General features: G+C 35.6%; 1 protein-coding gene across 1 annotated transcript; it reads right to left on the bottom strand.

The window, feature by feature from the left end:
• Positions 1-1,065: 1,065 nt before the first annotated feature.
• Positions 1,066-5,627, bottom strand: LOC145096926 (DCL-like protein). The gene is made up of 3 exons (XM_079034315.1): positions 5,177-5,627; positions 2,771-2,885; positions 1,066-1,441 (listed from the first exon to the last, which is right to left on the bottom strand). Exons 1-3 carry the CDS (start codon positions 5,521-5,523, stop codon positions 1,271-1,273), a joined length of 633 nt encoding a protein of 210 aa, XP_078890441.1. The 5' UTR covers positions 5,524-5,627; the 3' UTR covers positions 1,066-1,270.
• Positions 5,628-15,587: the final 9,960 nt, after the last annotated feature.

Raw genomic sequence — 15,587 nt, 5'->3', positions numbered from 1 at the left:
TGTCACACTATAATCATACTAAACTCTTTGTTGTTTATTTTCCCAATCCGTGTGAATTTTCATACAAGTCTTAAGCATAAGTTGATAGGATGATGTTAAAAAAAATGCGAATTTTCATACCTTGAACCATTTTTGTTATTTTCTAAAAGTAGGTAGGGATATTTTTTTTTAATTATAATTCTACTTTTTGTATTGATGGTATCATATTCGGTCCAACTTTATTTTACAAAAAAAAAAGTTCGAATTAATAAGTGGAATTTTCTTCGATTATTTATTATTTAAGATGTAAGATATACATAGTAAGTTTTAAAGTAACATAAAACATAGTAATATATTTTGAACAAAAGAATTACCAAATCATACCAAACAAATGGTAGGATATTTCGAACCAAATCGTAATTATTATTGATCATTGATGAGTTGAAATTATAACCATTCATGGTAATGCCAAAACCACACCACAATTTGACCACTTATTTCCCTCCTTTTTTGTTTGTTTTGGTGAGTACAATCATTGTATGAATATCAAAACAACACCTAATTTCATGACCAGTTGACCCAACTGTAGCATACCCCTGGCATTTCAACATCACCAAACATTCATAATTTCATAGGGTAGGTTTATGAGTACCTACACATCGACTATAATATATATTTTTTGCTCCCTTATTATCCCAATCTAAATTTAATAAGACTACGATTGAATTTAATTGGACTAAACCAAATCTACAAAAAATTTAGGTTATTTATACCGTTTGCACAAACAAAAGATCAAAGGATTTAACTGGTTAATCTATGTCAAACACATTACAAGTTTTTCCTATCTAATCTTTGTGATATTTTAGATGATGAGCAACGCATTCATGTTTTATATACAGACAAGAAATCAAGAGTGGATTCATGATAAAATGTTATAATTTTTGTCTTTTCAGTCTAACAGACGTCAAACACAGCAAATACTATATGTCATGTCAAATACTATATAACAAATAGGGGCTTGGGGCCAAAAAGACCAAGTCCAAATGCTACTTTTTAGCTTCCAACTAACACAAAGAAAAACCCAAATGAGGAAATCATATACTTATGGCATAAAGACAAACAAACAAACATCAATCAACACAAGTCAACAAAATTACATCTTTCAACTTCAATCATTTTCCACCCTATATTGTTCCAATTTCAACTACTATTATCTACTACCATTGACAAAATGTATGTGAAATCTACCACCATCGGTGGCGGCAACGGCGGCGGCTAGTGGTGGTGGTGGTCAACTACTACTTCGCTTGTAATGTTCTTTGATAAATTTTTCAGCATGCGAAGGGTATTTTTGTCGAATGTAAGCTCGAATGCATTTTTGGTAAGAGAAGTCGATCCATACACCATCCGTTCTCACAACAAATAGGCATCTTGAGTTTCTAAATTGTGGATGTCGATCAACCTTCAAAAATTTTTAAAAAATGGGAGTTAAAAATATTAAATACAACATTTTTCTTTGAAATATCTACTCAGTTATAGCAATGTCATTCAAATACAAAACAATTTTCACTTAGTAGATTTTAAAAAGAAAGTACAATGCTATATAATATGGTACATTTTTTTTAAAATATAATGTTTGCTATAGAAAGAAACGAAAGTTAGATGCTATAATAAAGAAACAAGTAAATGAAGAAAATTTAATAAAAGATTGTTTTTAGGAGACAAAATATTGGATGTGGGGTCTACACGACAACTATTGTGGGCCAATAACAATTCTAGATTTCTAAAGACAAAGACTTTAAGTTAATTAGAGAGTCAAAAATTCATTGGCAATGTAATAAAACAACTTTATTAGGTATTATCACCAATAAAGAATGTTATAGCAGAAATATTAACAATAAAATATACATCAAACGTCTATTTTTTTGAAAGCAATAACTGTTGGAAGCATGGTTGATGTAAGTATTTATTATGGTCCCTCTGCACATAGTTTAAGTCCACTTCTGATTTTGAAAATTCAAAACCTTCAAGATTTTAAGACATAAATTGACAATGATGTATTACTTTACTTCATTTACTTGTTTTTATCTCCAAAACTACTCTGTAACACACGAGTTAAATAGTTTTTTAGGGCTATTTACGATGACGAGACTGAGGACCGAGGAGGGCATTTGCGTCTTTTTGCATATATATATATATGAGAAATTGAGAGTGAGTGAGTCCCTGTCCCAATCCAATACATGTCAAGGCATCTGTTATGTTCTGTCGTGTTTTTAGGGGACACGACAGAACACAACAGATTGTACTTTGTTTGGCATGTATTGGACAGGGAGCAGGAACTGACGTCGATGAGACAAAAATTGTAATTTTAAGTGGGACAAAGACTCGCGCTTTTGATGTTTTGTATGTGCAAAAGACGTAAATGCCCTCATGACTGATAACAGTTGATTTACTTTAATGATTTGTTGGTCAACAGGACCAGGCATGATTAAGGGTCCAACCACCAACAATATGTCCTAGACTGACAGCTAAATCTTAAATGGTATGTATCACTTAGGGGATTTTACTTTTCTCCTAAAATCAAGCACGTTGTATAAATTAAACCGACATTTTTTCTACTCACATGAGGGTAGATAAGTCATTAATAAAATTGACAAAATGGCATACTCGAGGATGAGATTTGTTGGTGTAGGTTATGTGAAACAGATAACACAAGAAATGTTAATATTAAAATGATATTTATTATTTAATCTAAAATCAAAAATGTATTGAAGAAATTAGACAAGTTTACCATAATAGAATCAAGGCCACAACCAATCTTATCTTCCGAGTGAGGATGATAAGCAAGAATTTTCTCAACCACCATTTTCTCGTCTGTTGGTGTAAGTCTTTCCCCATCCATATACCTAATAAATAAATAAAAAGACAATTATATCCTTAGTATTAAGTGGTAGTTCCATATCCATTTTTCCAGAAATACCCTCACAACAAATCAAGTTTCCTGTGTTGCAATTCTTGTACTTGTACTTTGTTTTTTTCTTTTGCTAACTGTCTTCTAGAACAATCTAATTATTTATGTAAAATAATTATTCATTGTGAGTTACAATATCTTTTATCTTACTTTTAATTTAAGTTATTTAATATGATGATGTACATTTTTAATTTATTATGGTTATTAAAAAAGTGATCATTTTGTATATTTATATTTTATAAGACCTTGAATATTACATAGCAATGTACTTTACTTTGTTGGTTAGTTTTTTTGTAAATTTTAACACCTACACTAAATGGCAATGTACTTTTTCTGTTCGTTTGTCGTACCATTAAAAAAATAGAATAGAAGGGTAAAATGGTCATTTATAACAGTCAGCACAGCCAGTCAGACTATTACTAACCCATTAATGATTAGGCCATATCAAATTATTATATGAGTAAATTACACGAATGGTCCCTATAGTTTGGGGTAATTTGCACGTTTGGTCCCTAACTTATTTTTTTAACTCGAAAGGTCCCTAAAATTTGGTTTTGTTGCGCGTTCGGTCCTTGTCTTACCTAAAAAGACTATTTTGCCCTTAATTTTTTTAATTTGTTTAAATAAGATAGGGTATGTAAGGTAAGATAATGTGAGGTGGAAGTGGGGTTGGGGTGTGTTTATTTAAATAAATTAAAAAATCAAGGGCAAAATAGTCTTTTTAGGTAAGACAGGGACCAAGCGTGCAACAAAAACAAATAGTAGGGACCTTCCGAGTTAAAAAAATAAGTTAGGGACCATTCGTGTAATTTACTCTTATTATATCAGCAAGATAAAAAAAATTAAAATTTAAAAAAAAAAAAAAAAAGTCTCAAAACAAAATCTTAGCCCACATCAAGCAATAAGCTAAGCCCAAATTAATCCATATATCATTGTGAAATAATATCGAGGAAAATATTAATAAGAATTGTTAATTGTATAGCCATGAAAAAAAATTATGGTTATTTTAAAGTTACTGACCAGTTAAAAAGTTTTATAAATTATAATAATTAATTTAAAAGCCCATCCTATGTCAACCTTATTTTTATAAAATATAACCTAATTGACAGCCTTCCTAGATAGATTAATCTGATATGTTTTCTTCCAAAATAAAAGAACTTTTCTTCTTCTTTCTATCTTTCATTCAGATTTTCTACTTTTATTCGTTCACTTTCTATCTTTCACAGGAATTCTGAATTCTAACTTTTTATTAATTACAAAATTTTCTGCCTTTCGATGGCTTGTTGACTTGTTAAGTGAATTTTGACTTTTATAAGTTATGATTCTTGACTTCTTGTTAACTGTTTGATAGAAAGAAATGTTTAGGAGTCATAAAATCCAAAATTGATTGAAAATTTGATATCCAGTTATCCACGAAAATGAGTAATGTTCATAGGGTGTAAATGGGTCACCAAAAAGAAAAACTAACATGAATGGAGATAGACAATTATATAAACTAACACACCTATAAAATGCAATTAGATACTAAAGGTTTCAAGCAAATTATTGGGAGTGGGTCTATTGATGAAACTTTTCACTAGTTGCAATTTTCAAATCATTCAGATACTACTCACCATAGATGTATACCATGATAATGATATGTCAAATAGATGTTAAAACTACTTTCCTAATCAAAGAACTTCAAGAGGATGTATATATGACAACTCAGATCACTCCTAAAGATGCTTGAAAGGTTGCAAGCTACAAAGATCCATTTATGGATTTAAGCAAACATCTCAGAGTTAGAATCTTGGGGTGGATATGATTCAGTCTGATAACTTAAAGTATATCGAATAGTTATACAAGTAGAAAACCCTATTAGTTCATATGCTACAATAACATACTTAAACTTGGCATCACGATTAAGGGTTTGTGCTATTTCATAACATCATGATATGCAGATGCTCCTCTAATCTATGTGTGTTACAGACTTACAGATTCAACTACTCGAGTATAAACAAGGAATAAGAAACCTAAAGCTTGAAAGTAAATTCTCTGGTGAAATTGTGAAAATTCTTTACTTTGCTCTCTTATGATAGTAACAATTTGGTCCTTATAAACCTTCCGCTAGCAATTTGTAAAAATACTCGCAAATTCGAAAGAGGACCATAATCGTGGAACATATGAAGCATGGATTTGTAAAAAAGTGTATGAAATAAGAAGAATAGTGAAAACATAAACTGAAACCTGTCGGAGTGGAGGATGTTTTTGATTAGGAGAGTGATAGGGTCGACTTCTAGGAGAATCTCCGCTTCTTTATCCTTCCACTTGCGATAATCAGGATCATTCTCCCATCTGGAGTCCTTCGGTGGATGACGTTTTGTGCTTAATAAGGAGGCTTTATCATCGTAAGTAGTAGTGGAAGGTACCTTCCTTATCGGCCGGGGAGACTCTGAGGCCGTTGTCGTGTAGCAGGGTCTCCGTATCAGGAAACAGACGGCAGCCGGAAGCGTTGTATTAAGGTGAAGGTGGAGGTGGAGGTGGAGGCGGAGGTGAGGGATGATGGCTCTGCCGAGTAGTGGTGCTGCTGCCATGGTCGGGACCAGACGAGCATCAGTGGGGGTTTTGTTTTAGCTACGCCAGTTCTGCGGCTAGCCTTTCTTCATGGTTCAAATTCGCGAATCCTCGGTGTCATATCGCTTCGTTGGGCTTTTAAAATGACTATTTAACTCTTTCTTTATTATGTAAAAAGTTACACCACAACTTTTTTTTTTAAATCTATTTGAATGGGCCGGTTGAACCGGAAACGAAAGCGGTTCAACAACAATTGATTTTATATCAATTTTTAAACCATGTCGATCCTCAAAAATTGCGTTGAACTGGTCTGATAAAACCAATAAAATACCGTTTGAACCGATTTATTAGACTTGGATAGATGAATTTCACTTAACTCATTAAAAAACAGTTCATTACTAAAGAAATTTGAATAGCTCAATCGATCAGATTATCCGGAGTGTACACAACTCGAAAGTTGGCGCAAACCACTATCAGATGTAGCCCGACAGTTAAAGCAACAATCAAAGCAGTTCAGCGGTTGAACTAGAACTCGCTCATTAGACCAGTTCAACTAAAAACCGGTTTTTAAAATATTGTGAGACCATTAAACTCGAATTTATCTGCCTAAAATATTTTGTTCAAAATTATCTAGTTACTATAACGTCCCAAAAGTCACAGTAAAACAAGTATCAAATACAAAATATTTTGAACTCGAATTTATCTGCCTAAAACAAGTATCAAACTTCTCTACTACTCATAATACCCAAAATAACCTAAAGTCAAACTTGGTCAAAATAAACGGTCAACATCAAAGTCAACTTCAACTGGTCGCCACGTCATGGCCATCCTTGGCCACGATGTGGCCACTAAATGACAAAGTAGACGAGGCTTAGCCCAATTGCCACGTCATGGGCACTGGGCTCCCAACAGCTTAATAGTTTAAGTCGTTTTTCTTTGATCCAAAGGCTCCAAAGCTCAGATCTAGTCATTTCTAAGGTCCAAGTGGATAAAGTTTCCAACTTTATCCCTTTAGACCCTCCAAGAGATAGATATCTCACTTCTAAGTCTAAATAGGGCAAAAACATAACTTGGATTAACCTATTAAGCACTTCCTCTTGAAGACTACTAGATCCCATTTCCAAAAACATTTCTAGCATCCTATAACAACATAAAAATCCTTACTTACCAAACATGTATGTCCAATGCATGTCTTGGGCGCTTATTAGGTCAAAATGGGGGTTTTTGACCCAAAGATCCATGCATGGCATCACAACTCACTAATACTTTAGATCCAAAGCACCATATGCCCTAAATGGCATGTAAATTCATAAAGTTACAAACTTTATAAGATCTCTCCACCCAATAATCAAGAACATGAAGATTAAGGGACATAATAGCTAGATACAGTCATATAAAGCATAAAGATTTGTTTTTGAGGACTTACAAGAGTCCGCGAATGTGCTCAAGGTAAATAAGAAGAGTTACTTGTTGGAACTTAGCTCCCTTATTCTTCTTCAATGGCTTCACAGGAACACCCAAAACAAGGTTCAAACAAAGGAGGAAAGTATTAAGGTTTTCAAAATCTCAAGGGGTTAATGGAGGCTGAGGGTGAGCAAACCCTAGCCTCCTCATTCCTTTAAATAGGGAGCAAAACCCGGAAATAGGGTTTTGTCATCTGCCAATTGCGACGTCGTGCCTATATACTGTCACGTAGTGGCGGACTTAAATAAACCCGCGTTTTCTCGAATCTTCATGTTGTGGCACCCATCCCACGCCGTGGCAACCTTGCTATGCTTAAAGATTTTTGGAAAATGAGTTACCTCGGGATCCGGATGTTACAGTTACATTGCTCATGTATAGATTCACTTTTAATATTCAAATGTTTCCATAGAAGAATTCAATTCTCACATCCTGAAATGGCTGTCCCTGTTCCTGAATCCACGTCTCCAGAATTTCCACCCACAAAGGCGTCGGGCCTTGAAAAGCCGGACGAGGGTTTGGATTTGGGTTTGGAGCTACCAGGGGTTGGTCATTGACTTCTGGACCAGAGTCAGAATCTTCCTGGAAGTTCTATTCGAAGTCATCATCCAAAGGGATTGGATGATTCTCTTCTGGATCTTCATCGAGCCATCCTCCGTTATTTTGGTTGAGGAAGTACGGGTCGCCAGGGAGATGGAATCCAGCCATGTTTATCTACACGAGAAAAGGGGTAAAATGAATAGTTAATAGACGTACTAATTTAGATAATTATAGAATGATCTTTATCGGTTACTTCAATACTTGCACAATGCATACCAGTTACATGAAATCAAAACAGGATAGACCTTCGAATAAGTGACCCTAACTCCAAATCCACAACCAAACAAGGAACGGGAAGTAAAGCAAAGATCACAGATTCTAAGTCTATGACATCCTAGTTACATATAACCTTAGCTTATCCACTTAGCAACTATAGACCTACTAATAAAGACCTTTAGTTCAGGTAATTATAGTAACAAAAAATACTCCTATAGTATTGTAAGCTTAGGTTATGTTCTAATGTTTTCATTGTAGTAGTGTTGGTAAGTTTTTAGACTTGCTGCAACACTACAACCATTCCTAGGCACATGCAAATCACTTCTCGGAAAGATATAGTTGATCAGGCTATATCACTCCCAGATCTGATTATATGTCCCCAAGCCTACTTGTGTTGTCCAATAACCGTAATACGTTTGTTCAGTCCTAGTGACACTGATTTTAGTATGAATGCAGGTATGTATACTTCGTTAATATTTTATTATTTAAAAGTATAAACTTTTGGTCAGAGTATTTTAATCTCGTTGTTTTTATAGTTTGTATATCTTTTATGGGTTGATATACTCGATTCACTATAAACAAAGCTCTGATACCAATCTGTCACACCCCAAAACCTGAACGGCGGAAACGTTCGGGGGCGGAGGACGTCATGTATAGTATCACAACAATGCATAATAGTAAACAAGCAACAACATCATCCATTGCATTAATAATATAATTTTAATACAAGTGTGTTCTGTATAATTTATAAGACACCAAAAATATGAATCAAAATAAGAGATGAGTCTTGAATGTGCTCCATCTTCTCAAAACCTGGTCATCAGTACATGTCTACTGGTGACCCCAGAATACAAGTTATTTTGAAAGCGTAGATCAGCATTAAAGTTGGTGAGTTCATAAGTATTTTAGTGTCGTTGCTTGTATGAAAATGTTTGTAAATGTTTGATGTAAATGTTTGTAAGTGTTTGTAAATGTTTGTATCTCCTAGAAAATCCTATATTTTCTACTAAATAGCAGCCTTCTACCAAGGTCCAAATGTTTTGTGTGTTGTGTTGTTTGTAAAAGTGCATCTTTCCCAAGTATTACTATCATTACCAAAATATAGTTTACATTACCGTTTATGTGAGAAGATCACAATGGGAATGCAATGGGAAAATAACAGTGTACGATAGTATTGTATGTAAGTAACTACCAATGTACTAACTACCTTAAACCAGTTTGTTAATTAAGGTAAAATGTAATATGATTGTAACCATACCTGATAGACTAGTATAGCACGATGCTCTAAGGCATCGAAATGGTATGAAATTAGTCACCTGTAGACCTACAGATCCCACTATAGCTAGCAGCAAGGCGTAGGATAGTCAATCCCGTATAGATCTATACACCAACTCACGCTCTCCCTCCCGGAGAGCGTAGTGTAGTGTATGTTCTCTTTGTTTCTCATACTAGTATATTCTCTATAATTCTCATAATAGTATATTTGTATTGAATCATGAATGAACTGACTCTTCTATGTTTCATTGTTCTAGTAATAGTATTAAAGACTTCCTAAACTATACCTATTATAGTTTACTAGAAATGTTGTTTGTATGAATCATCATGTTTATACACCTTTTCTACCCAAAGGTGTTGAACTGAAAGTAGAACTTTAATATCCATATACATACACATAATATATAACTAAGATTCAAACGACCGTCAGACAAACAACCGAATACCCTAAGTCCACAACCAAACAAGGAACAAGAAGTAAGGCGAGTTATCAGTCCTAAGTCCTTTCAATCCTACTTATGTAACTATATCTATATAGACATGATTTTGACAATATATAAGTTTTAAAGAGTTTAATAAGTAGTTTTTCATATAAAAAGTTTGTAAAACGAGTTGAAGTAGTTTGTTTGATAACACAGTTTAAAGTATAGTAAATCCATCTGTTTGATAGTTATTAATCACGTGTGATTGGTATAATAACTATAAGGTAACAACTTGTATCCCCCCCCCCCTAAAAGCATTTAAAATCATTTAAAAGATAAGTTAAGGGGTATGAACGCACCTGTAGTGAGTGGTCTGGATGAACGAGTGGTATAGGATGCTAAGTGTCAAGTGAAGACTTGAGCACACACACAGATCCTATTTAGCATATAATGACACATATATGTATAGAATTAGTGTATAAACAACTAATCATGTAAGGAAAGACACCCGAGAACTTAGGGAACACTTATATTGAAGTGTTAGAAGTACAAAGGGTTGCATCTAAGGAGTTTAAGGCCACACAATGGTGTTTACGGCCAATGAGTTCATGGTATTAGGAGTTCACGACCATATAGTTTACGGCCTCATGAGTTTACGGCCGTAAACTCATGATGATTTGTGCCAAATGGTGTTTTAAGGTCTTACAAACAACAAGGAAGTGTTCTAGCCTCATGTCCAAGCCTTAGGAAGAGTTTAGGGCTCATATGCACCACTAACTAGGGTTTACGGCCAAGGGAGGTGCTCTTGGCCGTAAACACCTCTTGTTATTGGGGAATTGATGATTTCAAGGTGTTTTACATGTGTTGAAACTAAATATAGAGTATAGGGAAGTAATACTTACGATATAGAAACTAAGAAGGTTGATTTTGGACCAAAACACTTAGTGTGTGTTCTTGGTGAAATGAAGAACACTTAAAGATCTAATCAAAAGAAGAGATTTCATGGATGAAATCATGTATCTTCACTATATATAGAAGGATATCAACTTGAAAATGGAAAGATTACTTGCTAGATTGAAGATCTAAGAGTAAAATCAGATGATAGTTGAGAGAGAATTCAAGTTCTTGAGGTTGAAATGATGAATAATGAGAAATAAGGGTGGAATATCATGTTTATAGCATGAGTTTACGGCCACCTTGAGTTTACGGCCGTAAACTCATATGGTGTGGCCGTAAACTCCACAATATAAAGTTTATGGCTTGTTTGGTGCACAACGGACTCAAGCAGATTCTTCCTAACACTCGATCTTGGTGGTACTTGGCTTAGGATGCTCAAACAAACCCTAAACAATGCTAAAAGTTAGCAGAAATAAGTTTGAATTTAACTGAATTGAATGGTTGTACAAGATAGAAATTTCGGGTTGTCACATAAAACAATCATGTTTTAAGGTAATCAGTACGCCAGGATGTCAATTCAAAAGACAACTGTGTACTTACATTTTCCCATTACTTTCATATTGTGACAGTTCCACTTGAAAGTTAATGCAAACTATTTTCGAGTTAAGATTGTTATAAACTAGGGAAAACTTGCATTTTACAAACGAAAAACAAAACAGTCGAGTCTAGTACATTCAGTAGAAAGGGGGCCTATAATGCTAACTTTATGATTCCTTAGTGTATACATCGGGGATATATATATTAATCGGATCCGATAGGTAGTAGGATGTGTGCTTTCCGCTTCATTTCCTGTTCCTTGTTTGGTTGTGGGCTTAGAGCATATTCACCCAGCCTACTATTTATTCGAGTTTTGCTTTATATATATTCCGTATACACCAAGTAATCATAAGGAGTACCGGGTATGGGCCAGGTCATAGGACACTAATTCAATGGACCGTTTTCTAATACAAAACATAATTTTCAATTAGAACATTTGATATACAAAACTAGAAACTTACCAATAAAGGGTTTAATCCATTATATTAAACTATTATAAACTTAAAGGACCTTAGGTGGTTAACTCTATAATACCTTAGTTTATACATCATGGTTACATATAATTAATACCCGATAGGTAGTTGGATGTGTGCTTTCCGCCTCATTTCTTGTTCCTTGTTTAGTTGTGGGCTTAGGGCGGATTCACACAATTAACTATCTATTCGATATTAGATTATATATAGCTAGTATAAACTAAGTGATTATAGAAGGAACCACTGTGTTTACCATTTTTACATAAAAGAAATAAGGGTTTTCTTAAGGAATCTTTTCATTAAATATAAAGGAAATATTACAGTTAACTCTGTAAGTACCAAGTGAATACACCAGGGTTATATACAACGAAGATCTAACAAACAATGGGATGTGTGCTTTCCGCATCATTTCCTATTCCTGGTTTGGTTGTGGGCTTAGGGCAAATACACACAACCGATTGTTTGTTTACTCTGGGTTTTATATAATTTGTATCCATTTAGTACTCATAGAAAGGATTGTAGAGTCATTTTTACTTATCTTTCATCAAAGCAGGAAATATAGGATTTTTCTGGAAGAACATGCGAACTTTTCTAAACAAAACTTACAACTTACTACAACTTTGAACAACTTACTTACATCACTAAAATCTTATGAACTCACCAGCTTAAATGCTGATCTACGCTTTCAAAATAACTTGTATTCTCAGGAAACCAATAGACAGGTACGCGCACTGGGATTCAGAAGATGGAGCAGTATAGCTTCATGTCTTATTTTGTTATTTGCTTTGTAGTCTATGTTATGTGAACACATACTTTGTAAACACTTTCTTTCTAATGAAATTGTTGTTCATTACTTTGATTATTATGATGCATGTCTTGTGATACTAAACATGACGTCCTTCACCCCCGAACGTTTCCGCCGTTCCGGTTTTGGGGTATGACATACAGTGAGGAAACTCACCTCACAGTCTGAACTAATAGTTGAACAAATCATTACTCTAAATACCGTCTCTACTGATCACCTATACAATAACGGGGACTTAAACTTCAATCTACTACCCATAATACCCAAAATGGCCTAAAGTCAAACTTGGTCAAAGTAAACGGTCAACATCAAAGTCAACTTCAGCTGGTCGCCACGTCGTGGCCATCCTTGGCCACGATGTGGCCACTAAATGACAAAGTAGACGAGGCTTAGACCAATTGCCACGTCATGGGCATTGGGCTCCCAACAGCTTAATAATTTAAGTCGTTTTTCTTTGATCCAAAGGCTCCAAAGCTCAGATCTGGTCCTTTCTAAGGTCCAAGTTGATAAAGTTTCCAACTTTTTCCCTTTAGAACCTCCAAGAGATCGATATCTCACTTCTAAGTCTAAACAGGGCAAAAACATAACTTGGATTAACCCATTAAGCACTTCCTCTGTAACACCCCATTTCCAAGACAAACCCAAAAATCTGAAGATGGGTGTTAAGCATTATTTTATTCCGATATATGTATATATTTTAATACGAGTTTAGTAAAAAGTGTGTAATTGGCATTATAATTTGTTTGGAGGTCTAAAGAGTGCTTCTAGGGTTCGTAGTGGGAAGAATATTTGAACATATGGCTAAGGGATAATCAATTAGGCTCGTTTTGTAATTATTTTCCAACTTATATTGGAAATATTTCGTAAAGGAGGGGCTATATGGTAAATTTGGAGATAATTTGAAAGAATTATGAAATAAGAGGGTCCTTTGATACATTTTAGAAACTTAGTTTGAATGGAATTTTGGTTAAAGGGGGTTATATGTGTAAGGTGACCAAACATCAAGGACTATTTATGTCGATCTTCGAAAATTAAGCATTTGGTCCCCCTGTAAGCGACAGAGCGTGAGGGAGGGAGCTGTCTCCTGCTCTTGTTGCTTCACCTGCATCATCGAGTTATATAAGGAATAAACCCTTAGATAGAATGAGGAAGATGTATATTCACTGGCGGCGAGAGAGGGTGAGAGACATCGAAGCTGTGAAGGAATTAGGTGAAAGAAGAAGAATTGTGAGGAAGGAGCTGCCATCGTTGGGTTTCTCCGCCAGTCGGAACTCTCACTGAAGCGTTAGTTGAGAGAGAGAAAGAGAGGTGGGTGTTTATTTAGCGAGAATGGGATGATTCCTTCAGCTCAAAATCTGCTCGATACCGTGAACCTGGTAGGATTGTTGTTTGCGTTATTCTCCACCTTTGCGTGAACCTCCGACAAATCCCGTATGTTCTCCAAAGCAGTGGAGGTAGGTAAGACTCAATTCATCCTTTGATTTCTTATCTCCCATTGGTGAATTCGATTAGAGAGAGATTAATTGATGGGTTTAATCCCATTTTCTTGGCCTACTGACTTTCTGGCGACTGTCTTAGGACCTCCAGCAACACAGTAAGGGAGAGGCAAGGTGCTAGTCTTCAATTCTTCGATGGCCAGAAAGAAGGTGAGGAATCAATAATGGTCAGGGTGTGGGTTTGTGCGATTCTTAACTTGGTTGTGGAGGTTCCGGTTCTGATGAACGAGGATTCAACCACGATTGATGAACTTCTCTTGTGCGCCGCCTGGAAGCTAGGTACGCTATTTGAACTTTGTTGGGCCTTTAACGGGTTGGTGATCAAGTTAGCTAATGGGCTGGTGGCATGTAATTGATTTTATGAATTGGGCTTATTTTAGACCATAATTTATCTAAAAGGGATGATAACTTATGGCCATGAAATCCACTTGTAATTTAATGAAATGACAATTTGCATATATATATATGGACTGAATTACGTGAAAACTTAGCCAATGAACTAATTGGCATGCGATTGGGTTAGAAGACCCTAAATTTGGATATGTGGGCCTTGGACTTATCGAGACCCACTTCTGGGCCATTGGAATGGAATTGTGTGATTAAGCCCAATCACACCATACGACTTATTTAGAAGAATGATGGACTTAATGGATTAAGTCCTTAGAGGATTAAGTCCTTAATGGGTTAAGTAGGAAACTTAACCCTAATCATCATTTTATGTGAAACCCTAATTTCACTTGGAGTTATTATTGGACCTTTCATTTGGGCCTTGTTGGGCTTAAATAAGCCAAGCCTGGGGTAATGTAGTAATTACCCAAGTATGTGTTATGGTTATGTGTTGGGACCCAATTATTAATTGGGTGTTGTTTTGGTGTTGACAGTTCGGGAATCTATCATCCAACAGCTGGGGTTGAGTCTGCGGGACTTCAACAGTGTGAGGTGAGTTACCTTCCAGTAGCGGTGGGTCTACGGCCACAATGCCGGCCCACGAGTAGGAGTTGTATGATTAGATGATTGTCTTTGTGATATCATCTAGGTTTGCTACTACCTGATATGTTATATGCTGACATGATATGTTATATGTCATAGTAGTAGAGTTCGGTTGTTAGGACCGAAGGGTAGGTCAGGCACATGTCTGACAGTATGTGATTATATGTTTATATGCTGGCATGATATGTTATATGTGATAGCGGTAGTAGGAGGGGAATAGTCCCCAAGTTTGGTTGTTAGGATCGAAGGGTAGTTCGGACACCCCGGACATGTCTGATAATATGTTTATGTTATGATATATGTGATAGTAGTAGTAGGGGGTGGAATAGTCCCCAAGGGTCGGTTGTTAGGACCGACGGGTAGGTCAGCACCCCAGAATGGTGTGACATGGGTATGTCAGCACCCCATAATGGCTTGACATGGGTAGGTCAGCACCCCATAATGGCTTGACACAGGTAGGTCGGCACCCCAGAATAGCCGTTCCGGGTCGGTCGGGCACCCCAGAATTGCCCGGCAGTATGTATGCTATGTGATTGTATGGTATGTGGTATGATGGGGGAACTCACTAAGCTTCGTGCTTACGGTTTTTAGTTTTGGTTTCAGGTACTTCGTGTTTAAAGGAAAGGAGTCGGCTTGATCGCAACGCATCACACTATGGTTTTCCGCACACGAGATCTTTGGGATTACACTCTGATATTGTTTTATGATAACATGTTTTGATCATTTCTACTTTGGTTTTGACATGACATGATATTATGGATGTTTTCTTATACTGTTGGTTTTATAATCATATATTTAAAAATGAAATTTTTGGCCTGTATTTTTGGGATAGTACATCCTCTTGAAGACTAC

This window comes from Lactuca serriola, chromosome 4 (assembly GCF_051521515.1).
Source record: "Lactuca serriola cultivar US96UC23 chromosome 4, Lser_US96UC23_V15, whole genome shotgun sequence".
NCBI lineage: Eukaryota > Viridiplantae > Streptophyta > Magnoliopsida > Asterales > Asteraceae > Lactuca > Lactuca serriola.
This window is presented reverse-complemented; position numbering and strand designations above follow the sequence as displayed.

Excerpts from the sequence above, each read along its gene's own strand:
- LOC145096926 (XM_079034315.1), bottom strand. The coding sequence starts at position 5,523 with ATGGCAGCAGCACCACTACTCGGCAGAGCCATCATCCCTCACCTCCGC. Across the intron at positions 2,886-5,176 it reads AACATCCTCCACTCCGACAG|GTATATGGATGGGGAAAGAC; the intron begins GTTTCAGTTTAT and ends TTTATTTATTAG. Across the intron at positions 1,442-2,770 it reads GTGGCCTTGATTCTATTATG|GTTGATCGACATCCACAATT; the intron begins GTAAACTTGTCT and ends AAATTTTTGAAG.